The sequence below is a fragment of the Lepeophtheirus salmonis genome, chromosome 3 (genome assembly GCF_016086655.4).
Source record: "Lepeophtheirus salmonis chromosome 3, UVic_Lsal_1.4, whole genome shotgun sequence".
Taxonomy (NCBI): Eukaryota; Metazoa; Arthropoda; class Copepoda; order Siphonostomatoida; family Caligidae; genus Lepeophtheirus; species Lepeophtheirus salmonis.
This window is the reverse complement of record NC_052133.2, coordinates 29375525-29403308: the sequence shown is the minus strand read 5'-3', so window position 1 is coordinate 29403308 and position 27784 is coordinate 29375525. Positions and strand designations below refer to the sequence as shown.

General features: G+C 34.3%; 8 protein-coding genes across 8 annotated transcripts; 4 read left to right on the top strand and 4 right to left on the bottom strand.

The window, feature by feature from the left end:
• Positions 1-102: 102 nt before the first annotated feature.
• Positions 103-1319, bottom strand: Bka (FCF1 rRNA-processing protein Bka). The gene is made up of 2 exons (XM_040708986.2): positions 464-1319; positions 103-387 (listed from the first exon to the last, which is right to left on the bottom strand). Exon 1 carries the CDS (start codon positions 1317-1319, stop codon positions 723-725), a length of 597 nt encoding a protein of 198 aa, XP_040564920.1. The 3' UTR covers positions 103-387; positions 464-722.
• A 1-nt stretch (position 1320) lies between these two features.
• Positions 1321-4859, bottom strand: LOC121114875 (importin-4-like). Its single transcript, XM_040708984.2, is given in 3 exon segments — positions 1321-3961; positions 4035-4682; positions 4684-4859. Coding segments are annotated over 3 exon segments (3162 nt in total). The 5' UTR covers positions 4744-4859; the 3' UTR covers positions 1321-1507.
• A 1371-nt stretch (positions 4860-6230) lies between these two features.
• Positions 6231-6945, top strand: RpS13 (ribosomal protein S13). Its single transcript, XM_040708982.2, has 2 exons — positions 6231-6369; positions 6436-6945. Coding segments are annotated over exons 1-2 (456 nt in total). The 5' UTR covers positions 6231-6368; the 3' UTR covers positions 6891-6945.
• A 1967-nt stretch (positions 6946-8912) lies between these two features.
• Positions 8913-9544, top strand: RpS20 (ribosomal protein S20). The gene is made up of 2 exons (XM_040708983.2): positions 8913-9055; positions 9121-9544. The coding sequence occupies exons 1-2, from the start codon at positions 9053-9055 to the stop codon at positions 9484-9486; spliced, it is 369 nt and encodes a 122-aa protein (XP_040564917.1). The 5' UTR covers positions 8913-9052; the 3' UTR covers positions 9487-9544.
• A 2497-nt stretch (positions 9545-12041) lies between these two features.
• Positions 12042-13827, bottom strand: LOC121114872 (galactoside 2-alpha-L-fucosyltransferase SEC1). The gene is made up of 4 exons (XM_040708981.2): positions 13725-13827; positions 12997-13570; positions 12729-12919; positions 12042-12663 (listed from the first exon to the last, which is right to left on the bottom strand). Exons 2-4 carry the CDS (start codon positions 13535-13537, stop codon positions 12247-12249), a joined length of 1149 nt encoding a protein of 382 aa, XP_040564915.1. The 5' UTR covers positions 13538-13570; positions 13725-13827; the 3' UTR covers positions 12042-12246.
• On the top strand, positions 13820-16567 carry LOC121114871 (uncharacterized). The gene has a single exon (XM_040708980.2). It carries the CDS (start codon positions 14793-14795, stop codon positions 16518-16520), a length of 1728 nt encoding a protein of 575 aa, XP_040564914.1. The 5' UTR covers positions 13820-14792; the 3' UTR covers positions 16521-16567.
• A 1123-nt stretch (positions 16568-17690) lies between these two features.
• On the top strand, positions 17691-20291 carry sip3 (septin interacting protein 3). Its single transcript, XM_040708979.2, has 2 exons — positions 17691-18160; positions 18228-20291. The coding sequence occupies exons 1-2, from the start codon at positions 17868-17870 to the stop codon at positions 19774-19776; spliced, it is 1842 nt and encodes a 613-aa protein (XP_040564913.1). The 5' UTR covers positions 17691-17867; the 3' UTR covers positions 19777-20291.
• Positions 20292-22193: 1902 nt separating this feature from the next.
• LOC121114869 (uncharacterized) lies at positions 22194-26146 on the bottom strand. The gene is made up of 2 exons (XM_040708977.2): positions 25323-26146; positions 22194-25240 (listed from the first exon to the last, which is right to left on the bottom strand). The coding sequence occupies exon 2, from the start codon at positions 24252-24254 to the stop codon at positions 22293-22295; it is 1962 nt and encodes a 653-aa protein (XP_040564911.1). The 5' UTR covers positions 24255-25240; positions 25323-26146; the 3' UTR covers positions 22194-22292.
• Positions 26147-27784: the final 1638 nt, after the last annotated feature.

Below are 27784 nucleotides of genomic sequence, written 5' to 3'. Positions count from 1 at the left end.
TCTTTTTTTTTTTTTGGGGGGTACCATTGATAGACCAATTCCATGTCTATGCCAAAAAATATATAATATAAACTTAACAATAATAAACTTGCGGTAAAGTGATTACTTTTTTATGAGTGCATTTCAATTCATATTATAAGGAAGACAATGTAAACTGAATAACATCTTTCACATAGCCATGTAAATTCACTTTAATTTTTCTAAATCCTCCAAGACGTTTTCGTATTTCTTTTCATCACTTCTTGTGTCTGACGACGGTCTCTGATCTCCAATAGGAACAAATTTCTCAGCAGTTAATGACTTAACGATGGATGATGGGTTTTGTTGTTGATAATCCACGAACTTACTATTAAGGGACTCAATTTTCTTTGAGTTTTGTAGTTTAATCTAATTCAACAAATATAATAAGAAAAAAGTAAATTAATAAAGGAGCTAATCAACAACGTCGTGGTGGAAGTATTACACTTTTCAATTTCGTATTCATCACTTTTGGTTTTCCCTTGCCAACTTTACCGTTTGCAACTTTAAAAACTGCATTATTTCGGCTTGTGACTTTGGACTTCCCTTTACCCATATCTGTGGAATAAGTAAATAGTACTTCTATTCATTATTAATTAATTAGAAATGTCAGTGTCCAATTACAGATGGACTGACAGACTCTTGAAGCGAATGAGTGAATTCGATATATATTTCATATTTAAATATATAACAAGTATATAATTTCAAGATTTGGGTGCGCCATATGCATCCGGCATCCTTTCAATGGAATATCTGTGTTGAGTCAAATACATAATAGGAACGCCAGGAATTTTTCGAATACGTCTTTTCAAATCTTTATCACAAGTAGCAACAATGTAGCACTTATGCTGAGTAACTCTCTGTACTATACAATCGTCAGCATATGTTCCCTTATGCATACAAGGAAGTCTTTCAAATTTAGAATCCTTCACAATCTTTAGTGCAATACGGAATTTACTTCCGAGTTTTTCTAACTCTCCTAAAACACAGTCTGTAATATAGGGTATGCACTTAGCGTAGAGAGTATCCATCATTGATTGAACTATGTCCATCTTGTTCTTAATGGAAAAATTGATAAAGTTTGTATCTATAATGACGTGAAAAGGGGGCCCTAATTGAGTGTTATACTGAAAGAATAAGGCCGATGAGACTTGAGGAGCTACGGTTTCTTCTATTTCCTGTAGATCCTTTTTCTTTTCCTTATTTGGTTTCACTCTATGTTCCTCCTTGATCCTGGAGTCATTAAGACTAAGCATTCGCTTCATGGTAGCGAATTTTTTTGTCCTTTTTGCTTTTGGCATATTTCCTGGAAGGTAAATTATTTGTTCATTATTTTGAATTGTAAAAAGGAAAGCAATGTAATACTTTTCATAATCTGTATTTCACACTTTTATCAGGCATAAACTCGAGATTAAATTAATATAAATTTATAGACGTTAATTATGATCCAAATGTAACTTATTTTACACACTCTGTTTAGTAAATTTTTTCAAGATAAAGCCATAGATATCTTTTGAGCAGTATTAGGATCCATAGTTTGAAGAATGGTGTTGAATTCCGACGAGTATTCACGCGCTACTGTTCTCCAGAATTCAATTATCACAGGCTCAAGTTTAGATATTTCACCCACTTTTTTCGGTTCAATAGCAACAGAAGATAATAATAAAGGCTGAAGGTTATCCTTAACAATAGACCCTTTAGGAATAAGATGCAAAACAGCGCGATATACTGACAAAAATTCTTCATGATCTTCTTTGAGGGGAAGATTCTGAATGACGACAGGGAAAACATCCGTTAGAGGTATAAGAGAGTCATTTGCTAAAATCATTCTGCATACAGCTCCAACAATTTGATCCACAATTCTTGGGCTACTTTCCTGACCACTCAATAAAGAACTTAGTAACTGAAGAATTTGAGGGAATACGGGATAGGTACAGGGCCCACCATATAAACACATTTCTCCCATACCAAATATGGCATTATTCCTTACATCTTCGTTCTTTTCTTGAGTCATAGCTGCATAGGTTTGGTAAAGTTTAGACACATAGGGATCAAGGACGCCCTTCATGGGTTCCATACACTCAGCTAAAGAGCCAACAGCAAATGACTTCTCCGCGTTAGAACAGTGTTTTTTGGTTTTTTTCAAAAATAAGGGGAAAAGTTCATTGAAAATTGCTGCGAAAGTTTGAGGATCTAAAGCTCTACCCAAATTGGGTAGGACGTCACCAGCATACTCAAATAGCATTTCTTCCTGCTCAGCATCTTCTTCTTCCTCTTCATCATCAACGTCATTGAGATCCGTTGAGGTGTCGATGCAACCTATATAAGATTGATTCATAACGTTTCGCACACATTCCGCAATTGCCTTTATAAGCTCGGGTTGATTACGGATTGGAGCATCGCCTTTGAGAATTTCCGCCAAGGATTCCAAGCAACTACAAACAACAGGAACTTCTTCATCTTCGCATATCATTTTGCAGAGTTTGGGCACAAGCATACCGAGTGCATTGTTTAAGTCAGGAGCGGCAAAGAGAAGAGTTGCCATTGCAGACGCAGACGCTTGTCTAATGGTTTCAAAGGGGAAATCCAGCAATGTGTACACTTCCTCAGTTAGTTCTGCTAAATATGGAGCAAATGCAGCAGGCCCAATATATTTAACAAGATCTTTGAATGCCAGAATAGCCTGCTCTTTTTCATCCATGTATGAATTTTCAACGCTAACAGCCTTTATTGATTCCAAGGCCCGTTTTGTCTCATCCCCAATATTATCCACTGTTAAATCCACTTCTTCATCATCATCAAGCTCCTGGAATAGTTCGTCCTCTTCATTAAACTCTAGGGCCAATTCATCCATGCTCTGTAGAGATTTCATCATTCGATCTACGATTTGTGGAAGGACCGGAGCCATTTCTTCTTTGACAACATAAGCTACTGAGGCAAAGAGAGCATACGCAGATTTACGAACATCAGGGTCGTCATGAGAATTGATTAATTGAATTCCCAGATTAACACATTCCTGAGCAAGTGCAGATCCAAAAGCTCCAGTATCAGATACAGCACGTGCAATAACGCCCAGAGTATACATACTCTGTGTGAGAAGATTCTGAGCGTCCTGATCTTCTTCTTTGTAGACCAGATAGCCTTTCAAGATATTCATAATTGTATCGAAATAAGGAACAATAGCCTCTTTGGTAGCAGTTGCTGCAGCTGCAATGGCGCTCATAACGACTTCTCGTGTACTCACTTTAAACTTGACGTCAATCATAGTGATCAATCTTCGCATGAGCTCAGGCAAAATAGGCACCAACTCCTCGTCCATATTTTCGCAAAATTCCTCCAATGCATAAAATACACGATCCAATCCTTTCTGACTTTCCTCCTTACCTCTCTCTAACACATCTGCTATTACATTGTCCAAGACTTCAAAGAGAACCGGAAGTATTTCTCCAGAAAATTTACTTATATCGGGCTGTAAGTATTCAGACATTTGCCCCAAAGCATAAAATGCAGCGCTTTTGACTGCAGGATGAGAATTGTGACGAATTCCAGATCCGATACTATTCAGAAAATATGTCAAATAATGTGTACGTATATGTTCCGCACATCCTTCAGCAGACACTGAAATGGCAGTCAGGGCACCTTTCATAAGATCAGGACGATTTGTTGATTCTAGGGCAGGTTTGACATTCTGCATTAGCGTGTTCATGAATTTGGCAGGAGGTAAATTAACAGCAAGGACATCGAGTGTTTGACTCGCACACACTTCCGGAGATCGTTCATCATCGTCATCTTCATACAAATCGTCATCCTCAAGGGAACACATAATGGGAAAAAGAGTGTTGATCATGGGAATGTAGAGCTTTTGCTTAACAACAGTTTTCTTTTTGAAACGAGTGATACGGCCGAGGAAGGCAATTGCTTTGACTCGAAGGGATTCCTCCAACTGAAATAATGCAATATAAAATGAAAGGGAGCGGGTTGTGGAGGAGATTTCCTATTTGGATAGGTCAACTTACAGTGTTTTGAGAAGCCAGAGAGATGCAGAGCTCGGTCATGGGTCCGATGAAGGGAGAGGCAAAAGGAATTTCGGATTCTAAGAGTTCATCGAGAATATCAAGCGCTTCTGCGGCTCGCTCTCCTTCTGTGGGAGCGAGTTTGGAAACAAAATCCAGTATAGAGGGAATGAGAGGCTGAATGAAGGGTACATACTCTTCAGAGGCCGAAGGGAGGACGTTGGTCAATGTTTTGATGGAGTAAAAACCATTCTCTGGGTTCGAAAGGGACTCTTTCATCTTAGGAACTAGATTTGCCACAGGAATGAATTCAGGAGCCACTTCTGAGAGAACGGAAATCAACCAGAGTGTCTGTCCAATCCCATCTCCACTCAACCCCGTCTCAATGAAGGCATTCAACTCAGGCCAGGGACCTTTCTTCGTTCCCATGGCAATCAGAATAGCGATTGACTTGGCAACAGAGCGTTCAGACTCTTTCGAGAGGGTTTCAAGGAGTCCATTCTTAATCACATCAGGGAAATTGGAGGAGGAAAGCTTTCGCTTAAGAAGCACTGCAGAATATTGACGCACTTGGGGATTAGAGGAAGTAGCAAGGGCATTACAAAGTTCCTGGGTTGCTTCTGGGCTTTTAAAACGTTTTTTTGAGGAGGCCAGTAGCAGTTTTAATGGTCTCACTATCCGGAACAAGGAGATTTTCAAGGATTTGCTCCATTGCAAAAACGTGCAGTGAAACTAGACACTAAACACAGAGAGGGAAATAATGAAACTCACATTTATTCCTTTTTTTCTTCAATTTTCACGTTGCCGCCAAGGTATTTCTTCTGCTTTTTATAGCTTGACGTCATTTCTTTATAACTTCTAGCTACTCACTCGTTCCACAGCCAGTAGAGTCAAATAAATACAAACACGCAACCTGGAACATGTGGAATTCTCACCTCAAAAACATTCCCTTTAACAAAATTAATTGTTTACATTATTAATTTTCATCAAAGATTAACCTTTTGAAAGAACTAATATTCAAATTTAGTATGCTTCTTCTTAACTATATTATATTACGTATTTATGTTAAATTCTAAAATAAAAGTCCATGTCTACGTATTTTATTTACATAAGAGGCCGTGAAACTTTAGTTTTTTTATTGTATAAAGTAATTTGGGGTATCAACTCCATTTTTATAGCTAAAATAAATTAACAAACGACTGTCATGGCAACAAGGCATTTCGTTTAGACACCATAGCAATTATTCATTAATAAATTAAATCCTTGTCGGTAGTAAGAAATACCGAAATTATAATAGTTAAACTAAGAGGAAATAGTTAGCCATGTTTTAAAAATTGTAGTAATATGTATCTCTATTAAGATCAGTGGTCTTTTTATAACTCCAATTTCATTATTTCAATAAAGAACCGATTCCCTTCGGAATCAATAGTACTTCCATACGTACCAAGGTATAATAGAAATACAGTTAATATTTCTATTAAACTTAATACGTACTATCACTATTATATTATGTAGTGGTCTAAAATAACTAAAAGGCTCCGGCCCTATCAGTCCGGCCCTAATAAAATGTGTCAGTAAAGGACCGATCCTTATCGGTCTTTTATGGTAACTAAAACAGCTGAAATAACGTAGTTACTTTAACTATGTCCATTCAACAGTACAACAACCTCTTTCAAGATAAAAAATAGCTGAAGTTTGATTAAACTACTATCTACTTTTATGTTAAAATAGGAGGTGTGTGGCTAGAATTTATTATCATTCTTCAATTTCTTCAACTATGAGTAAAGAATAGGCAAAAGCTATAACGATAGGTACTACCGTAGGAATGAGGGATCGGTCAATAGGGCCGTTGAATCGTAAAAATATGCATCCTAGGATTGATACATCACTAATATTAGGTACTTTGCATCTTTTTTTAGCTGATTTTTTAAATTTAAAAACAATGAAGTCGAATTATGTTTTCTTAATTATAGCCTTTAAAAGCTATTCCGGCCCTATTGTTAAATGAAGAATAGTCCGACAATACAAGCTAACATACAATATAACTTCGGATAATTAAAATAATAGATTATTAATCTTTTTGAAGGAAGCCACACAATCAGTAAGTTATTAATAAATATCCATAAATTATTGCGGGTTAATTAGTAGCGACAATGTGGCCGTTTGAACTAGTTTGATTGTTAAATGCGTATATTTCTATTCATATTTGGTACCCCTGATGAGGAATCTGTTGATATAATATAACATCTTCCGTTTCCCTTTCTTTTCCTATGGAGATTCCCTGAGACAGGAGCATAAATTTAGTTGTTCTTTCGGAAATCCTTAAATTAATTCACGAGTAAGTTGAGCTGTTCCAAAGACTTCTAAGAATAATGTGTATTAATATGTATTTATTTATATCTAGTGGGTCGTATGCACGCACCAGGAAAGGGTATTTCCCAATCTGCTCTCCCTTACAGACGCTCCGTTCCCACATGGTTGAAATTGACACCATCTGAAGTCAAGGAGCAAATCTACAAGTTGGCAAAGAAGGGTCTGACCCCTTCCCAGATTGGTGTTATCCTCAGGGATTCCCATGGTGTTGCTCAGGTCCGTTTTGTGACCGGAAACAAGATCCTCCGAATCTTGAAGTCCGAGGGATTGGCCCCCGATCTACCAGAGGATATTTACTACCTCATCAAGAAGGCCGTCAATATCCGCAAACATCTTGAAAGAAGCCGTAAGGACAGAGACGCAAAGTTCCGTTTGATTCTCATCGAGTCCAGAATCTATCGTCTTGCTCGTTACTACAAGATCAAGGGAGTTCTCCCACCTACGTGGAGATATGAATCCGCCACCGCTTCAACCCTCGTTTCTTAAAATATTTGTTTGTTTGCCTTGACGACATTAAGTCAATAAATAATAATTAAACGGAGGTCTTTCGGTTTCTCATTTGAGTTGCTGTTACCTACCCGAGTAAATTGTGCTCAACGTTGCGCCGCGATAGGTGGAGATGGCTCAGTTGTTGTGTCCATGGAATTTGCATTTGTTCTCACAACATACATATAAAGTTCAATTTATCGACGCATTAAACGTTGTTTCCAAGGGAGGCCTGAAAATGTTTTATAGTTGAATAAGATGAGTGTCGGGACCTTAATGCTTAAATAAATGTATTGGGCTAGTTATCCTATTTTCTCTTCATATGGAACATGAGTGGTTCAATACCCATATTATATTCAATTTGTGAAAATTAGGTCTTAGTAGTAGTCAACCGATGCAAGGATTTAGTATAATTGATTATTTAAGGGACAGTTAATTACTTTTTGCTCGTGAATAGCATCCCTTAAGAGGTTTTAGCCGTGGCTCTGATAGGGAGTTATTTAGTGGTAGTGATATCCATGTATGTATTTGTTAGCCACAGGACTTACTTAAGAATGTCGACAATAAACATATTGCCTCTCTAATAATCCTACTTCGGAAAGTTCGTTCCCTCTCGTGTAAAGTTGTTAAATGGCACAGTTTCAATACTGCATACTTCTTGGATTAGTTAATCTTGTAAATTAGGGATTATAGTATGTTACGAACTCTGTAGGTCCCTCCCTGTTCACTGTACTACATAGATACTGTAGTATTTAGAACCTTAAAGGTATCAAATTCTATATACAACCTTCAATATTTAAGAGGTGGATGTATTTTTAATGTTAAAGCTTAACAATACATTAAGAATGGACCTTATGATCAAAATACATAAGGCATAAAGTAGCTCATGTAGAAGTCTATTACTTGATTTGTTTAAGCCTATCCTTAGCTATTTGTACTGTCAAACAGCTGTTACTTTTTTCAGTAATTTTGTTTAAAAAAAGACTGACGAAAAATGTAAGTCAAGAGAAGGAACCAACAACATTTACACTCGCTAGATGAGTCATATATTTTTGTTTACTGGTCAACGCTGTATTGGTATTTAGCTCAATGGTTCTGGTTAGTCCTTATGGAACTATGTCAATTCGAAAATTCAAATTGCATACATAAGTTATATTTGGATGGCTTAGCAATGCTTAAAATTAAACTTGACTAATCTGTTAATGTATTTCATCTATATATTCATAAGTATTCCGCCGTGACGAAGAGTTACCCCGAAAATCTTTTAAGAGATATTTATTATAACAAAATGTAATAATTGTATGAAATTCAAATTACTCGTATTAAATAACTTACTCAAAATAGTTGGCTAATTTATTATAACATAACTTTGTAGAAATATTGATGAAAATTTGCATGAAAGGCGTAGATCGAAACAATCAGGCTTAAGTACCTATTTTACTTGAAAAATGATAATATTTAGTTTTGATGATTTGGCGAAGATCTACATTACGGCAGGTACCATAAATAAAGAAGAGGAAAATGACATATTATTGAATTAGAAAATAAATTGTACATTTGTCGCTTAATTTATTTCCGTTCTAGGGCAGAGCTCTTACGCTTTTAATAAGAAATAATTTCAATCCATTAGATTTATTAAATGTCTAAATGAGGTTGCTCAGTAGATGCGGTGCCACTCCAGATACTTATAGCCAGCTCATTGGTATGTTCACCAGGCAACGAATATGTCCGCAACTTTTGTACAAGACCTGGTACTAATACAAGTATTAGTAGCAGGTACGATAAATATTGGGGTCGGGTGGGTAACTGCTAAAATTCTAAAAATGTGGCCGTAAGACCATGGATTAACAAAAAAAGCCAACTTGTGTTTCACTAATTTCTAGCTAATAGCAAGAAAATGGAATTAGTACTGATAGTGATGAGTGTTTCTATGAATAGAAAATAAATAGCCAATAGCTGCAAAGGTGGAATTGAGTTTTGATGTAATGACGTCGCATGCAGCTGACGTGCCTCGTACTGCTACAAAAACAAAATGCGCCCTCTGTCCTTTCCTTTTCCGCTTAGAATTGATCACGGACGGACGTTTCGTAACTTGCTCGGCGACTTCCAGATCAGTGTGGCCGGTGTTTAACAATCATCAAACTCTTTTGGAAGAATAAATCATGGTAAGTTATAGCTCAGTGAAGGAATCTCTTTGCACGACCTCACTATGCTTGTTTTATACTTCTAGGCAGCAGTAGCAGCAGCATACAAGGACTCGAAGCCCACAGGGAGTGAGGACACTATCCATCGTATCCGTATCACTCTGACTTGCCTCAAAGTGAGCTCTCTGGAGAAGGTCTGTGCTGAACTGATCCGAGGAGCCAAAGAGAAGGATCTCAAGGTTAACGGCCCAGTTCGTCTTCCCACCAAGCAATTGCGCATCACCACCAGGAAAACTCCTTGTGGAGAGGGCTCCAAGACATGGGATCACTTCACCATGAGGATCCACAAGAGAGTCATCGATCTTCACTCTCCTTCTGAAATTGTGAAGCAAATCACTTCCATTTCTATTGAACCAGGAGTGGAGGTTGAGGTGACCATTGCTGACCAATGATATCTTGGATTTTGCACATGTACGCCGATATTCGAAATATATATATGAAACTCCCTTATATTCACTAGTCCTCATATTTCTTTGATCGGGGGGCGGGGTGTCAAAAGACAAGTACTTGGTATTTTTGAACACCAAGCAAATTTCCTCATTATTTTTTCTTCAATGCTGGATTTAATATCTAAGGGCAAACATTTATGATTTCAATTTTAAGAATACCGAATGGATCCTATTTCATTGTTTTAAACTTGACCAATTAACAAAAAAATTGTCCTAGCCAAATCCTAATACCAATGTATCCTATTGACTCATTAAAAGCTGATACACTTATTTACAATACTTAAACCTATTATTGTAGAGTTATAACTAATAGGAGATCCCATATCATCAACAAATAAAGGTTAACTAAGTTAAAAATTTGTAAAATAAGTACGAAAAAAAAGCTAATTTCAATTATGTTTCCCAATAAGTAATTAGCTACTGAAAGATAGGAAGAAATATATTAAAATGTAAGTTCTTTGTTTTTAAGATATGAATCAGTTCATTTTTCAATTGTCACCAACTATTATAGAACAGAGGCGTAGCTAACTTTCATCATTGAGGGGGGGGGGGCTTAATCGCAAGAATTGTCAAGGCCGAAACACTATATAAATTACATATGCCCCCCCCCAAAAAAAATAATAAGGTTAGCAGCGGCCTTGCTATGGATTATTCTTTTCTTTTTCCTCGTAATAAAACCCACGTTTTGCAATGAAGGCTTAAAAAGATGCTGGGTAAATATGAGCCCAGATAGTAATATACATATATTTAGTAAATTGTCTGGTATTTTAAGGATTAATGCGTTTGATTAATTGCAAGTATTATAGGAGGTATTGGTTATTTTTTATCATCATATAAACCAACAATCCAGTTAAAGGAGTCATTTATAAATAAAGATTTTTTTTTTAAATAAATTAATTTCTTAATATGAAACAAATTAAAGGGTTAACTTTGAAATATTTTATTTTCAAAAATCACATTTAATTTAATAATTTATATTCGTTAAGAATTATTATTAGAAGTTTTATATATAATATGGAAACAAATTAAAGGCATTGTAACTCAAAGCAGTTGTAATTTTTATTGGATTTAAATTCCTAGATGGAATAGAGTCCTAGAAAGTAGACATTAACTAAGTTTACTGTATTAATGTCATATTTTATTAAAAGTGTAGTTTAAGTTATTCATTTGTAATTATAGATAAAAAGTAGGATTCAAAAGTATATTAGGACTGATATTATATCGTAATTAAAATGGTCATTCCATCTTTGTTATCTTTAATTTTATTTAGTTTCTATTAAATAGAGTCCCATCCATCGTAGAAAAATAAACCCTAAACATGATTCAGTTTTAAAAGAAACCCCAAAAACTTAAAAATGTTCATGAGCTCATTTATAAATTCATTGAACAACCCATATTTGATATCCTGATTACAATTTACATAAGTTAACATATATTATTCGCCCTGTATTATATTTTTTTTTTTCATGGTCCAAAGTTATTACATGTAACAAAATGTTATTAAAATGATTATGCTCATTTTTTTCCCAATAACCTAAAAGAAGTTGAAATTAATATTAAGAAACTATTGGTCGTTGGATTGTTCAAATTCTTGCAACAAGAATTTTTTTCTAAAGAATAAGTTTATTTTCTAATCTGTGATAAAAAATCTAACATGAGGCCCGTGACTGCAAGGGAGGGGTTTTTGGCAAAAAAATAATGTATGTTATCACAATTTGAAATTAACAACATCATTTTTTTTTAAATGATTCTTTTCTAAAAATAAAAAGAGATAATTTGTTAAATTTTTCTTTCCAAATTGTCAATATTTTGTCAAAAAGCACAAATGAAAAATGCTAGTAACACCCCTGCATGATATAATATTATAAATTCGCTAGCGCAAGCACGCTATCTTAACTTAGCCAATAAAAAAAATCAAAAGATCTGATTTATATTTAGCTTATTTATGTTAAAATTCTAAACTAAAACGATTTACTATAAGATATAACTATAAAATAGGTAAATTTCGATTGTAAAACCTCTTAGTATTCAACATTTTTTGTTTCTGTCCATTATAAATCTGGTAATATAATCAAACTTGCACACCCCTTTTGACACTTGAAAATACAACATATAATTGACTATGTGAAAATACTGATTTTGGTCAATATAAAGCAATTTTTTTAAACGTAAGACCCGTGATTTATTTATTGTCATTGCCGTTGCTAACTTGCCATGTTGCTTCTAATGAAAATTGAAGATGGATACTATAATTAACTCGCTCATCCTCTTCCCAATTCCTTTTTTTAATTCGTATTTAATATACGTTCTCCCTTTTTTTGTTATTAAAATAATTCGTTTTTTGTTTTATTCAATTTTTTTGGTGCATTTTCGAATCGACAGCCCATACCTTAAAAAAGACTTGAGACACGGAGAATCAATCTTGTTTCACGAAGAAAATCACAGATTAACGAAAAATCAAACAAGTCTGATCAGAATTAAACTTAGCCTTGCATACGTACTCAAAATTCTGAAAAACTTTTATTTGATGTCTTAAGTCTATATCTGTCTCCGTTTTTGTAATCAATACGTTTTTATCATTGTTTCCATCACACACAAATAAATTATTTTAATACTATATAGGATAATATCTAATGAATTGATTTTATCTAAGATAACAAAAAAAGAAATATAATGGTTGTAAAATTATCACGAATTCTATAACTAATACGAGCCCGGCACGAGTACTCCATACTCTGTATATACATCTCCCCCAGCTAAGTACGAACTCCAATGACCAAAAGTTCCATGAGTTATAATGGAGTGATTACAACTCTTTAACAATGCAAAATCTTTGCCAATACACACTGTAGAGTCGGGAGATCCACAGCCAACTAAGTAAATCCGATCGTCAATTTTTTTTAACTTTTTTTCTCCCCATTTCATATCGTCTGACACATGTACAAATACAAGCTCATGCTCAGTACCATATTCTTCGTCAAAATACGCAATTGCATCTTGGAAATAGTCTGTATAGATAGGATTCAGCCCTAATTTTAGTTTTCGAAACTTGAGATAGTCAGTTCGACGGTTGTGCATGCCTATAAATAACACGGGTTTGTTGCTTTGGGTACTCTTAATCTGAAATACAAACACAACTTTATGAGAGCTCAAATAATTATAATTAATATTAAAGAGAAACTAACAACTTTATCCCTAATTTCTCTAATGCGAGAATCTGCAAAGTTTTGGTATTTGTCCTTCATGGCGAAGACCTGATTAGCTTCCTTACGATAGAGTCGGTGAAATCGTTTTCCTCCTAATACTTCCTGCTTCATAAAGTTGGATTGTGAATAATGTACCTCAACGGCTTTACCTTTTGCCCATTTTTCTTGTCCTATCGTGTGTGCAAAGCATTTTTAATAATATTTTCCTGAATAACATATCATTGTATTATATTTCCTTGGACCTTACCCAGTAAATCAATGTCTCCTTCAAATTCCTCAAATGGAAACTTCCTATAGTCACAAAATGTATCCTCCAAAATCGGCATGTTTATATTTTTGAAAAACTTGGACATGTGTTTATGTGACTTCCTTTCGAAATACACATTCAACCCGTACTCCCAATGTAACCATGACATATATAAGTATGCAGATATCATATTACCCAAGCGACCTCCTGCATACATGGTGAAGACAGAGCTGGAATTTAAGAATTTAGCTTCATTGTAGAGTATACACTTTTTGTTGACGCATTCTAGACTTCCAATTTCGCAACTATCTTTAAATGATGATAAAAATGCAGATTCGCTCTCTCCAGAGTACCTTGGTGATGCAAAGTAGTCATTTGCATTGAGAACATACTCTCCTTTTGCATTATATAGAACGAAGGGAAGGCACAAAGTTAAAATGAATCGAATGATGCCAGTATTGAGAAAGCCAATCATAGTAGACTTGATATCTTTTGTCGAAGAATTGCAGTCGATTTCCGAATCTTGATTTTCTTTATCCATTTATTATCTGTACACTTATTATTACATAAGTATCTGAAAAGCATAAAATTGCTTAGTAAATTTAAGAGTGAAAACCAGGTACATTTATGCAAAAGAAGATTTACGAAGCAAAAAATATATAAATTAATCTTTTTAAGAGGATATCTAATCAGTAATCATAATACAAAATGAATTAAAAAATATATACTATAGCCAGGTGGAGTTTGCTGGAGAGCTAGGCTTGAATAATTATTACTTGAATATACAGGGCCGGTGCTAGGAGGGAGGGGGTGAATATTTTTTCATATTTTTCGACTGACAAATTTAATTATTTTAAATAAAAAGTCAATGCATTAATAATCCAAAAACTCCTATGTTAACTGGTCAAATCATGTAACAAGGAAATTAAAAGTAGACATTAACCAAGTCCAAGTTTCTGAAATGAAATTATAATTTATTGTAGGGGTTAAAATGATTTGCAAGATCAGACAATTTTGGGGAGAAACCCATATTGCTTAGAAAAATTACTTTTTAAGGAATTTCTTCGGCGAAGAGACATCAAATCAATTACAGAATGAATAATTATATTATTTAATCTCAAATTTTTAAATGAAACAATAATGTTGTAGTAATTAGGACATATTTGAAATAATGAGGATTAACTATTAATTAATTATGTTTAATGTACTTATATATTTACTTTATGCAAAAAATACTAATTAGCTATGAGAGAACGGGGTAATTTGTCACAAATAATAAACCTATTGTAAATATTGAGGCGATAGTGAATTATTTATATATTATTCTTATTAATTAATTCTTTAAGCATAACTTGTTCCTAACATCAAGTAAATTATAATAATAATTCATAGACATTAAATAATAACTGTTAGTTGATCAACAACCTGTTCCACAATCTATGACAACCATTTGCATAACAATGACCATGTTGTTAGGTTAATTAGGTTGTCACATTTGAAAAATAATTTTTGATTATAAAATGAACGCTCCGGTGAGAAGCTGCATCAAAGTTTAAGTTGAACATTATGTAGACAAGACTTTTGAAGTATCACTAGACTCAATTTCATGAATCATGGTGATAGTACTAATAGATCTTAGTCATTGAAAATAATATAAAAATTGTGAGATGTTTTATGTAGGTATTGAATGAGTTTGTCATATTATCATATAATAATTATAGCTAGAGCTTCAAAGGAATTGTTAGGAGATAGAGGTAAAACAAAAACCTCATGTGTGACGTCATGAAGCAATAAGAATGTCCTCCGAAGTTACCGCTAAAATATCTGAGCTAATATGGTTATCCTCTTTATCCGAGTCCTCCAACACAAAATCATTTTTTCTAAAAGGTCTTGGGAAATGGACGACTACTCCCAGGGACTTCCGTTCTCTGAGAGGGGAGGAAAGATTTATGGAAGTTGAGATGAAACTGAGTAGTCCTATGAGAATATTGGGCATAGATGTGGGTAACTATTGGAGTGCTTTCATCACAGTTTGGGGTTCCAGGGATCTCAACGCTTCTCATTCCTTACTCTCATCTAAAATATTACTTTCCAGAAGTGACTCCGTGACTGGAAATGCTTCAAAGGGGGAGGGAGTCCTTTTCTTTGATGAAAAATCCTTTGAGTCCGACTCTAAAGATCTCTTTTATGATCGCCTTAAAATAAAGGTCACGCAGCCTTATAATATCCCTACAGATCGATTTGGACTCTCCATGTTTGTCGTTCGAGGCACGCATTCCACAAAGTCAAAAGCGTCCATTCTTGATGAGAAAGGTCTTTCCAACGGCAACTCTCATGTTAAACAGAGAAATGGAATTGAGAACCTCATTGCCAAAGTGGGAAAGCACGTGGTTGAACCATCCAAAAAAACATATCTAAGGGATCTCTTACCATCAGTACCACCCTCCTCATCACCCCATTGGACAACCCTCCTTCGTAACTACTTAAACACTGTCACATCGCCCATGGCTATGAGTGCTCCTTCCTTACTAAAGCAATTTCTTCGCAAAAATCCTAACATTTCTTTGAACAATGGTCAAAAAGCATTAGGAGAGTCTCAAATCAAGCGACAACTATCCTCTCTACACTCTCCGCTAAGCAAAAACACCGTTCTAAACCCTATTCAAGATAATAGTAATAATAATAATATTATTTGTAAACCTTCCGAGGAGATGATTTCTCTCTCACCAACTAAAGAAGAGCTACATCGCTCTGTTCGTAAGGTCCTTAAAGTCTCACCTGTCAACTCATCCCCTGCTGAACTACTTAGGTTATTTCATAAGGTGAATCCGAATATTGTTTTATCCAAGAGGGAAAAGGAACGGATTAAATTAGATTTCATCAAGTATTGCTCTTCTCCAAAAAGGAAACGAAGATCTGAGAGTGTTGAAGTCATTCATCAAGTCAAAAAGAAATCAAGGCCCTCTTATCAAGATGATTTCGATCCTCGCATATTAAAGACATTCTCTAAAGATGAGCTTGAGCACAACAAGGTTTTGATACAGACTCGTGTATATAAAAAGGATAAAGAACTTCCACTTGAGGGCGATAGTGTGCTATTCGTCAATAAAGGAGTACCAGTTACATTCTACAAGACTGGAAATCGTATATTCATGGAGATTGAAAATGAATTTTTTAGACCCGAAGTGATGAAAGATCACATTGTATCTATTTTTAAGGACTATTCACTGGATCAAATCTATATGAGTGAGTCCAAAGAGAATAAAACCAAACTCATTACTATCAGAGACGATTTTCATTTGTGCCCAGTATGTAACGAGGTTGAATTTCGGAGTGTAAGAGAACTTGAAGTTCATTCATGGGCTTGCACGGGTCCTCAATTTGAAGAAAAGTCTTCCCTCAACACCGAGAAAAAAAGTCCTACGCCTGGACCAAGTGGCTTACAGAATTCCTCATGTCCCATTTGCTCCAGAAAGATTCCTATGAATGCTCTTATAGATCATGTGTCACAGTGTGAGGGATAATATAATTTAATATATTATTATTAGAAGATTAAATGATTAAAATGTAACTCCATCCCTAGTTTTATTTGTGTATTTGAGTAATTTATGGATTCGTTTCTATTATTACTGAATTAACTACTTTTTTCCTCATGAAAAATTGACACTGACTTTTTTATAGAAGGAAATGAAAAAATGAACTAACGTACATAAACACTTGTAACATTTGATAGCTTGATTTCTCTTTAAAGATCATAAATGTAAATAATTACATCAATGCTATTTTTTTAAAGCCCAATAGGCATACCTTCATTTATAATTCTGACAAACAAAAACAAACAAATATTCTACCTGAATATAACATAATCCTTACACATATCTGATATGGGTTAAAGAAAAAACAATAATAAACGACCATAAAAATCACAGCTTTGTTTTTCTTTTTTCTTTTATACAAGTACCCAAAAGTCCGAATTAAAGACAATTGTCGGAAAAATTAGCTAAAAAATCGAGTTCTTTCTCTATTACACCTTCCAAATTTGTTGGTATGGGTTTCTTGTTACATCTGCAAGAATATATTATAATCTGCACTTTACTGATGATGGCCTCCACATTAAAAGCCCTGGGAAGATTAGGATCGGTGGCCACTACCCGATCAGTTTCTGACGTCGATACTTGTAGTTTTTCTTTTAATTTTACTTCACACATTCTTACCTTATTACACTCGTAGAAAATATTTGCTGCCGTTTCTATTTTCTTGTTTCAGAAGGTTTCATACTCTCATCCTCGTTATTCAACTTATTCGTATAAATTTGATGAGATAGCGATTCTGTAACGGATCCATTATTGCTTTCATGAAGTAAAAGGGTTTTTAAATAGTTTTTTTTTTTATTGCAGTCAACCCTCGGGAGAATATATGAAGGCTATTTAATTATGGACGTGTCTTGAGTGATTTTTAATTGAAACTTATTTATAATTCTGTTACGACAAGAAGTGAATTTAAATTGAAGTCAAAATGAGTTTTATAATTATATTAAATTAACATATGGAGGAGAGAGTATAGGCTGCATCATTCATAAATCCTAATTCGTGGTATAAATAATATAATATTTATAATAATGAAATGGGCAGGTACTTATATAATTTGAATTTGGCGGGGTAGAAAGACGAATGAGAAAAGTCCTTGTGTGAAATAAGTTGAAGGGATGGAAGTGATTGGAGGGTTGCTGTGAATTGGAAATGACGTCATGCTATAGTTTGACGTATTACATTTTACTTAATTGGACTTCTAGTCGATGTCTCATCTTGAATTATTAAGAAGTGGAATTTAGTGTTACGGAAGGAAAGAGTGAAGAGGAGAGAAGATTGTTGATGATGATGAGGAGAATGGGTCTTCCTGTGCTTGTATCCCTGGGACTCTCCACTCTGGGGATGCTGCATGCCTATCATTCTCGTTCTCAGTTTTATCCAGCTACGATTTATATAGTGAAATCCAATTTGTTGATGGCCATCGCCTATTTCCAGGCTCTGATCTCTGTGATCCTCGTGGGGAATTTGATGAAGAAGATATTTTTGGGTTCTCTACGTGCCTCCGAGTTTGAGAGTCTGATAGACAGGTCCTGGTATGCTGTGCTCGAGACTTTTTTGACCTTTGCCATTTTCAAGTAAGTCGAATGAATGAAGTGAGTAGATTGTGATTTCCAATTCCAATCTTTTTTCTTCTGTTTCCAGAGATAACTTTTCGGACAAGTTTGTGGGTTTCTTCAGCATGTTGCTATTCCTCAAAGTGTTTCATTGGCTGGGAGAGGTGCGAGTTAATTTCATGGAGCAGTCTCCCGCGAACTCTGCCCTCTTTCATATCCGAGTCCTTTCCCTGGCCATGATCCTGGCTTTCCTGGATATGAAGCTCATACTTCATTCCTACAGCTCGACGCAGCAAGATGGAGACTCTGTTCAGCTTGTATTTGGGTTCGAGTATGCAGTTCTTCTCACTGTGGTCATGAACTTCTTTATCAAGTACCTCTTACACTGTGTAGACCTTCGATCAGAGAGTCCATGGCATAACAAGCCAATCTACATGCTCTATGCAGAGCTTGTCATTGGATTTATTAAAGTCGTTCTCTATACCCTATTTATTCTTATCACGCTCAGAATCTACACCATACCCCTCTTCGCTATCCGACCCATGTATCTTAATCTCAGAGCTCTCAAAAAAACATTTGTTGGCATTGTTTCCTCATATCAAGCTATTTACATCATGGATGCTCACTACTCTCAAGCTACACCTGAACAACTTGCTTCTGCTGATAATATTTGCACCATTTGTAGAGATGAAATGCTGGCTCAGGCCACTAAAATCCTTCCTTGTAATCATATATTTCACAAGTCATGCTTGAGGTCTTGGTTTCAAAGACAGCAGACCTGTCCCACTTGTCGTCATGACGTTATTCAAAGCTTCCGGCGTCAACGGCATACTCAACCCACTCCCACGAATAATAATAATGTACATGCCAATAACAACAACATCCCTGCACAGCAACCTACACCCCTGGGACAGGCGGCTCAGCAGCCTCTTCATCAACAAATTCAGATTCCTCAATTTCCTGGATTTAATCCAAATATATTCGCCCAAATGGCGGCAGCGGCCAATATACCACAGCAATTCCCCTTTCCTCCCCCAGTTCCTCAACCTACAACAGCAACTGGACAACAAAACAATGCATCAGCCTCCTCAACCACTCCAACCAGTGGCAACAACAACACCGCTACATCTTCGACGGATTCATCACTTCCTCCAACCCCTTCCCAGTTCAACTTACCCTTCCCCTTTCCACCCCCACCCCCTTTCCCTTCTATGTTTTCCTCATTCAGACCTCCACCTATGCCTCCAGCGGATTTTAGGGGTCTTTCAGATGAAGAATTGAGAGCTATGGAGGGGAATGAACGCAAAAATGTAGAGGCTCGAATTGAATGCTTGAAGAACATTCAAGTATTGCTGGATGCTGCTATGTTAGAAATGCAACAATATTCCTCAATTCTCTCTAAAGTGGATGATGTCTCTAACAATTTCCCATTGCCAACGGCTGAGACGGGAGCGAGACCTAAAGAATCAACTCATAACAAGACTCCTGCTGAGACTGGTGACGAAAAGGAAATCATTGATAAAATGGATAGTAATTCTAGTCCCTCTCCATCATCTACTGAATCCTCTGACAAAGAAGAGGTCAGAAGAAGAAGATTAGAAAAATTTACCAACATACCCAGCGATTCATCCTCTTAATTACAAAATATCCCCCATCTACGTGTTATATTGAAGAAAAAAACAAACCAAAAATACCCTAAAAAAATCACAAAAACATATTTACAAGTATGATGTCGTTGTTTGTTTCATCTTTTTTTTTAGTTGCTGAGCTCAGGGAATTAATATTTCTATTATTTAATTTGCCCACATCTTTTTTTTCAAAATGGATTGATTGGCATAAATTTGAATTTTCTAATACATATTTAATTAATTTATGTTAATTATGATCTATATCTATTACAGCCAATAATTAATTATTGTTGGAATAACTGGTTCCATCTTACAACAAAAAATAAATTGTCAGGATCTTAATCTTAAATATTTTTCTTGCACCCTCTCATGTATATTTATTTATGCAGCATAAACTTTAAAAAATGTTTCCTTCAATCTTTTTTGATTGTTTTTTTTTAATTTGAATGAAAAAAGTGAAGTAAAAATGGTATTTATATAGTTATGATATTATTGAATACAAGTTGAAATAAGTGTATAAGAAAGAGTGTGCTTCATTGACGTAATACGATACTAATAATAATAGCCAATAAGATTAGTTGAACAATTCATTAAGTAAAATCATTATAATAAGTAATAATGTATGTAGGTGTGAGTAGTGAACAGCGTCCGTTTATGGGGGCCACAAGGCCTGGGCTTGAAAGAATTTATAATTATATAAACGAAAAATAAATTTAAAAGACCACAAAATTTGACATTAGTGAGTAGCGCTCAAAATTTATGATCGATAACGCACTCACTGATTCAAAAAATAAGCGGGAGCCATACTTTATGTGAGTGGAAAAAGTTGTTCTTTCTTTATTAAAAGTTAAAAGGAAAATATATACAGAAAATGTCATCCAGAAAAAAAAAGAGTACTCATTGATTCTAAAAACGAGCACACTCACAAAATAGGGTTGTGAACGAGAATGCGCATGTTAGTTCTTGAGTGGAAATAAAGCTATAAAAAATTCATTTTTCCCCCTAAAAGGGTCATTTAAAAAAAAAAAAAAATATTCCTTAAAAAACGCCAACAAATGAAATTACTAAATAATTTACTGGATTAATACAAGGACTAGTATATATACATGGACTTAAACCAAAGTATAACTTGTACATTAAAGAGGACCCCTCTTAAAGCTATGTATTAGTATAAATAAGTCTGAATATCACTCATTTTATCTACATTTTAGTAAAATAAAATATAAATTAGATACAAATATGTAATATAGTAGTCATTGATTAATATTACGTATTCAACAAATAAAATTAAGCATAGGGAATCTACTCACTTTTTTATCTTTGGGGTAATTTTTACCTACTTTACTATTGAGTTTAAATTTTAGGATTTTTTATTTTAAAATAATAATTATTTTTAGATTATTTTGTTGGGAAAATTAAGTAGAGGTAAAAATATTATTAGTATAAATCAGATAAGTAGACAAAAAATAATAGTATGATAAATATTTATTTTAGTAAGAAGTGGCCTTTTCTAAAATATAGATAATTCTTAAATAAATTTATTTTCAACAAAAAAAAAAAAGATTTTGAAAAAAGAGACCCGCATTTTATTTTCTAAAAAGTGAGAATATTGTTTTTTTTTTAAATGAAAGAAAGTAAAGTAAAGTGAATATTTTTCTATAATATAAGCTATGATATTTCTCAACACAATTTATTATGAATAAGTTATAAGGGTCTAAAGAAGAGTGTAGTTTTTTTATCATTTTTAAGCATAAAAATGGAAATATATAGAGTTCAGAACAAGATACATAATCAATAAAAACACTTTCAATGAAGTTTATTAATCCTACTTTCAATTTGGGGATTGTTTTAATGGTAAAAAATAACTCTGAACTATAATTGTCCCACATTACTATAGTCCAGATATTTCATAATTCAGATGATCCGTTTTGTATTTTGTGCTCAATTATTAGCTTCATAATTTAATTTCCGGAACGGATTGAAATACCTAGAAATATTAAAAACTATTTCCTCCAGCCTTCATTTGATATATGATACCTTGTTTAGTTACGATATGGCCTGTGTATTAAATATTTTTCTTATACTGACTGATAATTTTTATGATCTTTAAGTGCAATTTGCGAATGATTTGTCAAGGTAATTCATTAATATAAATGTAAGACAATTAGATTAAGAATACAAATCTAACAAATTATCTAGCTTTTTTTTGTGTTGACGTACCACATTTGTCATATATGGAGAACTATAAAAATGGTATTACATGCATGCTATCTAAAATTTTTATTTTTTTAAAAAGTGACATGTGGCACTTTCACTCTGAGCATACATCTACATGTATTTTATCATTATAGCAAGTCTCTTAGCCATATAGCAGTGTACATAAAGTATGGGAAGTGTCGTATTTAAATAAAAAGTTAACTCAAATAGTAATTCTATTCCATCTTTATTTATTTTTACTAAATATTCATTTAGTAATGGTATCTCTGCATGTATACAAAGGGAGAATTACCATAACGAGCAATTAATTACTTTTTATTAAAGCCTCTTTTTCGGATTTTCATAACTTTTTTTTTCCTTTTCATTGTCTTATCACTAGACACACCAAATCCGCGTGATCTTTGTTCAAGGGCATGAGCTTTATTACGATATTTCTTTCTTATAATAGAAGCCAAAGCAGGTCTTTCATCCTCATACTTTGTGCGAATCACATCCAAAGTTTCACCTATTGAATTTAAGAATTCAATTGCTTCTCCAAACCGTATATCATCCTCAACGAAAAAAAAATTCTCACTCACTGTTGACTTTGAGCCTTTTAGATATGAGGGGAAACTACCCATATTGGATGGTTTCTTTGTAGACCCTATTTTGCTTTCTGAGTTTTCTTCATCCTCATTGTCACTCGAGTCATACTTGAAAGGATTTGCAGTAAATAAATCTTTTTTCTTATCAGATTTTATTTTTAAAGCAACATAGTTATCCGTTTGCTTTTCTGCAACATGTTCTAAATCATTACCAAAAGCTTTCAATAAACTAAATGATGAAGAATTTGTATTTGTTTCCCTATTACTAATAAATGCGGATTTTAAATCTTCAGAGACTTCATAGAATCTTGTTTCCATTTTTTCTATATCCAATGCTTCAGAATTATTTTCTACTTCATCACCATCCTCTTCCAATTCTACATCCCCATCACTTTTTTCTACAGACAAAGTAGCTTTATCATTCAATGGATCAAATCTAAATTTGGTTGAGTCCTTAAAAGTTTTATCCTTAGGTTTCTTTACAAGTTTTACTTTAACTCCTGCAGTATCAGCAAAACGATGATCCATCTTAAAGCGATCATCCCCTCCAAAATTGCTTTGGAGACCAAGAAGACGATGCCCAGATGGTCCCTCGAATTCAGGTCTTTCTCTGAAACGATCCGCCTCTGTTTCATTATCTTCATCATCACTCTGATCGAATAACTTAGTTTTTGTATCAGGTTCTTCATCACTTTCATCGTATCTGGAGATTTTATTTGAGCCTTGTCCTCTAAGAGCCAAAGATATGTTATCCCTCTTTCGTTTTAACTCAGTCTTACGTTGCTTTAGAGAGGTAACCCTTTTGACATCATCATCATTGCCAAAATGACTCTTATTTGGGCCACTAGTACCTAAGGGCTCAAGATTAGAATTTACATTTTGTTCAAAAACTTTATCTTTCTGTCTAGCTTTTCCTAAGCTTTTCTCGGCACGAACTCCTCCTCCAAGTGGTTCCAAATTCGAATTTTGATCATTTTTCAAATTATTCTTGGAATTTGAAAAGCCTTTGGAACGAAAAGAGGACTCGTCTTGGTAGGAATTAAACAACCTAGGTTTTTTTTCTTCCTCTTCTTTCCAAAAGTCACTATCAAAAGATTCTAATTTTCTCATAAAGGCTCCACCAGAGTATTTTGGCGTTTTTGGTTTGGTTCTAACCCCATCTGTCTCATCATCTTCATCACTAGAACTGGAATAATATTTTCTAACGGGTTTTCTAAAGCTAGTATTTTGCTTAGAATGGGATTCATCAAATTGAATGACGCCGCCAATAGATTTCCCATCCGGAACCTTGTCACCAAAATCTGTTTCTTCTTCCTCAATTACTATTCTTTTGTAGGGTGCGCCCTTGTGCGATCTGGCTTCAACCACAGACTCTGATTTGTTCTTGGTGGATGATTCTCTCTCTTTTGCTAAACGGCTCATAAAGCTCTCTTTAGCAATTTGAATCTTAATTTTATAGCCTTCCCACCAACTGGAATTAGAGCATTTCTCTACACATTCCTCCAACTGAGATTTTGGAGCAATCATATCAACAAAAGCAAAAGTTGATAATACATTTCCATCGATGTCTTTTTTTTTTTTTATTTCCACCTTTTTGACCGTACCGTAGGAGGAGAGATTATTATTAAAATCATCCTCAGTTGCTTGAGGACAAACATTTCCTATAAAAAGACGTCCCTCAGCCATCCTATAAAAAAGAGACAGAACATTAACCTAATTTGCTTATCAAATTATAACTAAAAACTGAAGGTTGAGAATCTCAAAATTGTATTTCTATAACATATAAACAAATCAAATCAAATGGGAATTTTACGGACACAAAGTATAATATTCTTTAATCATCGAACACAATTTTTGTTCCCTTAAATTCCTGTATCGATGATTTATTTGCCTCTTTCTTTGCTGCCCAAGATGGATGTAGACCTTTATGGGATTGTTTTTCAGGTTCCTCCTTTTCACCAAACACAATTCGTTTACCCTTAAAATCTTGAATAGATGACTTATTTGCTTCTTTTTTAGCAGCCCAAGAGGGATGTAAATCTTGTTTTATGGAATAATTTCCTTCATTCTCGCCAAATACAGTTTTTTTCCCAATAGGTTTTGCAATGTGTCTCGCTTTCCGCTTAGCTTCCCAAGAGGGATGAATCTTATCAGAAAATTTTGTTTTTCCACCTTGAAAGCCTCTTGAATTCCCACTGAATTTTTTCAAACATCCCGGATTCCTCCGACTAAACCTATTATTGAACTGATTGAATTCAGCAGTATTGCCATTTTTTTGAGGACAATTCATCATCTTCACTCTCCTCTTGATTGTCGTTATCGTCAGAGCCACCAAGGAAAAATGAGTCCTTTATTTTCCTTGATCCTTCGGATAAAGGTTTATCAAGAAATTCCTCAAGACTTCCTTCCCCTTCTTCATCACTACTCTGTTCATTTAAATTAATTTTTTTTTATCACTAAATCCCCTTCTTTTCGCTCAATGGATAATTCAGCCTCAGCTTCTTCCATTTCTTCTTCTTGATCACTATTAACATCCATATTTTCGATTGATGGGGATGGACTTCCACTACGAGGCAGATAATCCTTCTCTTTGGATTTATTTTTTTCTTTAGAGAAATCCTTTGCGGGTGCTTCTAATTTTTTTTTCTTCACCATTGACTTTTCAATACGCTCTGTAAATTAATGATGTATGATTTAATAATGAACGAATTGAATCATTATTTTTAGCTGATGAGATAATATACAAATGGATACCTTTGATTTTATTATTCTTTTTCCACTTTTTTCCCAGCATGGAAAGAATGGATGGGAGTTCATTCTTCCAGTTTGGATATTTCCTCCGAAAGTCGTTTATTTTCTCTGCTAACATCTTTTCTGAAGCAACCCGAATTAGAGCTCGTCTCTGCACGCTCATTACTTCTCCGATCGTCTTGAAATTCTTTAGAGCAAATAAAGAAGCCTCTTTAGCATGCGTTTTCTTGAGCAAATGAAGTTCTTCCACGAGCCTCTCCGCCTTTCGAAGCAACTTATCATTCTCTTTGCTCTTCAAACTCTTTATTTTACGAACCAGTCTGTTGATAACTCTCACCATAGACTTGTTAGTCGTTTTATTCAAGGAACAAACGAAATCATGTACCACAGCAGTGTTTAGCTTTGGGGTTTCCATTGCAAGCATGTTCCAGGATCAACACACATGTCACATGTGTTTGTTTACGTCGTGAGAAATTAAATAAAAAACAAGAAGGTGACGTTGTGAATGTTTGGGTGTTAACTACACTTGCGACATCTACAATCATATACATGCACTAGCTAGATTATCAATTTTTATGACATTTCGTTTTATTATTAAATATGTTGTTTGGAAACATAAAACTAATCTTGAACAAAAATCAAGATAAGGATAAAATTCCAATTATTTGTTTTATTTCATAAATACATACACCCAATATTTCATCCACAAATTTGAGTCAATTATAGGTTTTGTATTCAATTTTTTTTGGATGAGTGTAGATCATAGAGATAAAATATAGAGAGGGAAGAAGTAATTGACGTCGTAAAAAAAAAAGAAATAGTTGAGCAAAACCAAAGTGACTATACAAAAAGATGAGGCACCAAGGATATTCTAAAGCAGGCTGGTCGGCGTTAGCTGATGTAGTAACGTCACTCTTGCGGCAGTTCAGATAATTTTATTGAAGTGAAGTGTACTAATTTGAATCTGTTAAGCAAAAATGGCATCATCTTGAGGTTCAAAGCGTGTTTGGGCCGTTCCCCGCTGTCCCAATCCACGGGAGGCCCAGTATTTTGCATTTCCTCTGAAAAATTTGATACTCCAGCGTCCTTTGGATCTCAGTCTGTAGGAGAAAAGATCCAATTAATATTAAGAATGCTAAGATTTGTGATAGGCATTTTACATTCAATGATCTGAGAGTAATCTCCAGGCAGAGCTTCTTGACTTAAAGGCCAGGAAGAAATTAAAAAGTGATGCAGTCCCCTCACTCCATATTCCTTTTGCTTTTCCCAGTTCAGATGAACCCAAATCCTCCAGAAATATTCGTAAGCACACTTGCGAAAGGAAAGAGCGTGTGAAACGACTATTGGAAGCAAGTAAGGTCCATAAAACCAGTATGGACTTGGAAACAGAGACTGATAATGAAGGGCTTTCGGAAGTTTGTGGTGGGATCACTGAGTCCCAACAACAACCTTTGACCAAAACGCAAAGCAAGGAGAGGAAAAAGGTAAAAGGAGTCCAGTGTGAGGAAGCAAATGGGCCTTTGTTTTGTGAGCGCAAATGCAAAAAATTGCAAAAAGAACGTTCTTTGACAAAAAGGTAATTGTATCGGTACAAAACCAAGTGCAAGTAACTAAACTCAAAGAAGTTCAAACAAAATTTACCCCTAGAAAAGAGCCACTCCAAAATTCAAGTAAGAAGAATTATAGATCCCTTAAAGAATTTCAATCGAGGATACTCAAAAGAAGATGTAAAAACTTATCATTGTAGCTATGAAGACGCAATTGACAAAAACCCAATCGTATTTGAAAGGCTGTAAAATCATCTTATTGAATTATATCCTAACTGGCCTAAAGAAGTGATCATATCCTTTAGGAAACCACGAACAAGAATTAGAGTAAATAACCTTAATAAAAAGCTCAAACTGAAGAACACAAGTGCTAATCTGAGAAAACTTAGACAGATTGGTCAATTTACAAATTAATATTTATTATTCATGTTTGTATGTAAAAAAAATATGTATGCTATAATTTTTACTTATTACTATTCTTTTATTCACCACTCTTATATTATGTAATAAAATGGTAAATTAGATAATATACATAAAGCATACAAACAATAACTTACATACAGATAGTTCATTATTATTAATATGCAAATTAATGTTGGTTTTTAAATAATTAGTTCTGAAAGTGATTTTATTATTCTATAAAGTATCAAGCAATGATGTCAAGTTTTATAAGAATCGAAATAATTATTGGAAAGGATTTACTTTTATAGATATTAATATCAATATAAGTTAAATATTTATACGTTTTTTGGCATGGTCCTAAGTTAACCATTTTGTACTATAAAAGAATCTTAATTATATTTATTTACTTAATTTGTGTTGCCTTACAATGAATTAAGTCTGGATTTCAATTTACTATTATATAGGACAGAGTGCTATGTGCCTCAACAGTGACGTCATTAAATTTTCCTTCTTCTC

Coding starts and splice junctions, on each gene's coding strand:
- Bka (XM_040708986.2), bottom strand. CDS start 1,319: ATGCCAAAAGCAAAAAGGACAAAAAAATTCGCTACCATGAAGCGAATG.
- LOC121114872 (XM_040708981.2), bottom strand. CDS start 13,537: ATGGATAAAGAAAATCAAGATTCGGAAATCGACTGCAATTCTTCGACA. Junction 12,920..12,996: donor AGGAGACATTGATTTACTGG/GTAAGGTCCAAG, acceptor CACACACGATAG/GACAAGAAAAATGGGCAAAA. Junction 12,664..12,728: donor GAGAAATTAGGGATAAAGTT/GTTAGTTTCTCT, acceptor TTTGTATTTCAG/ATTAAGAGTACCCAAAGCAA.
- LOC121114871 (XM_040708980.2), top strand. CDS start 14,793: ATGTCCTCCGAAGTTACCGCTAAAATATCTGAGCTAATATGGTTATCC.
- sip3 (XM_040708979.2), top strand. CDS start 17,868: ATGATGATGAGGAGAATGGGTCTTCCTGTGCTTGTATCCCTGGGACTC. Junction 18,161..18,227: donor TTGACCTTTGCCATTTTCAA/GTAAGTCGAATG, acceptor TTCTGTTTCCAG/AGATAACTTTTCGGACAAGT.
- LOC121114869 (XM_040708977.2), bottom strand. CDS start 24,254: ATGGCTGAGGGACGTCTTTTTATAGGAAATGTTTGTCCTCAAGCAACT.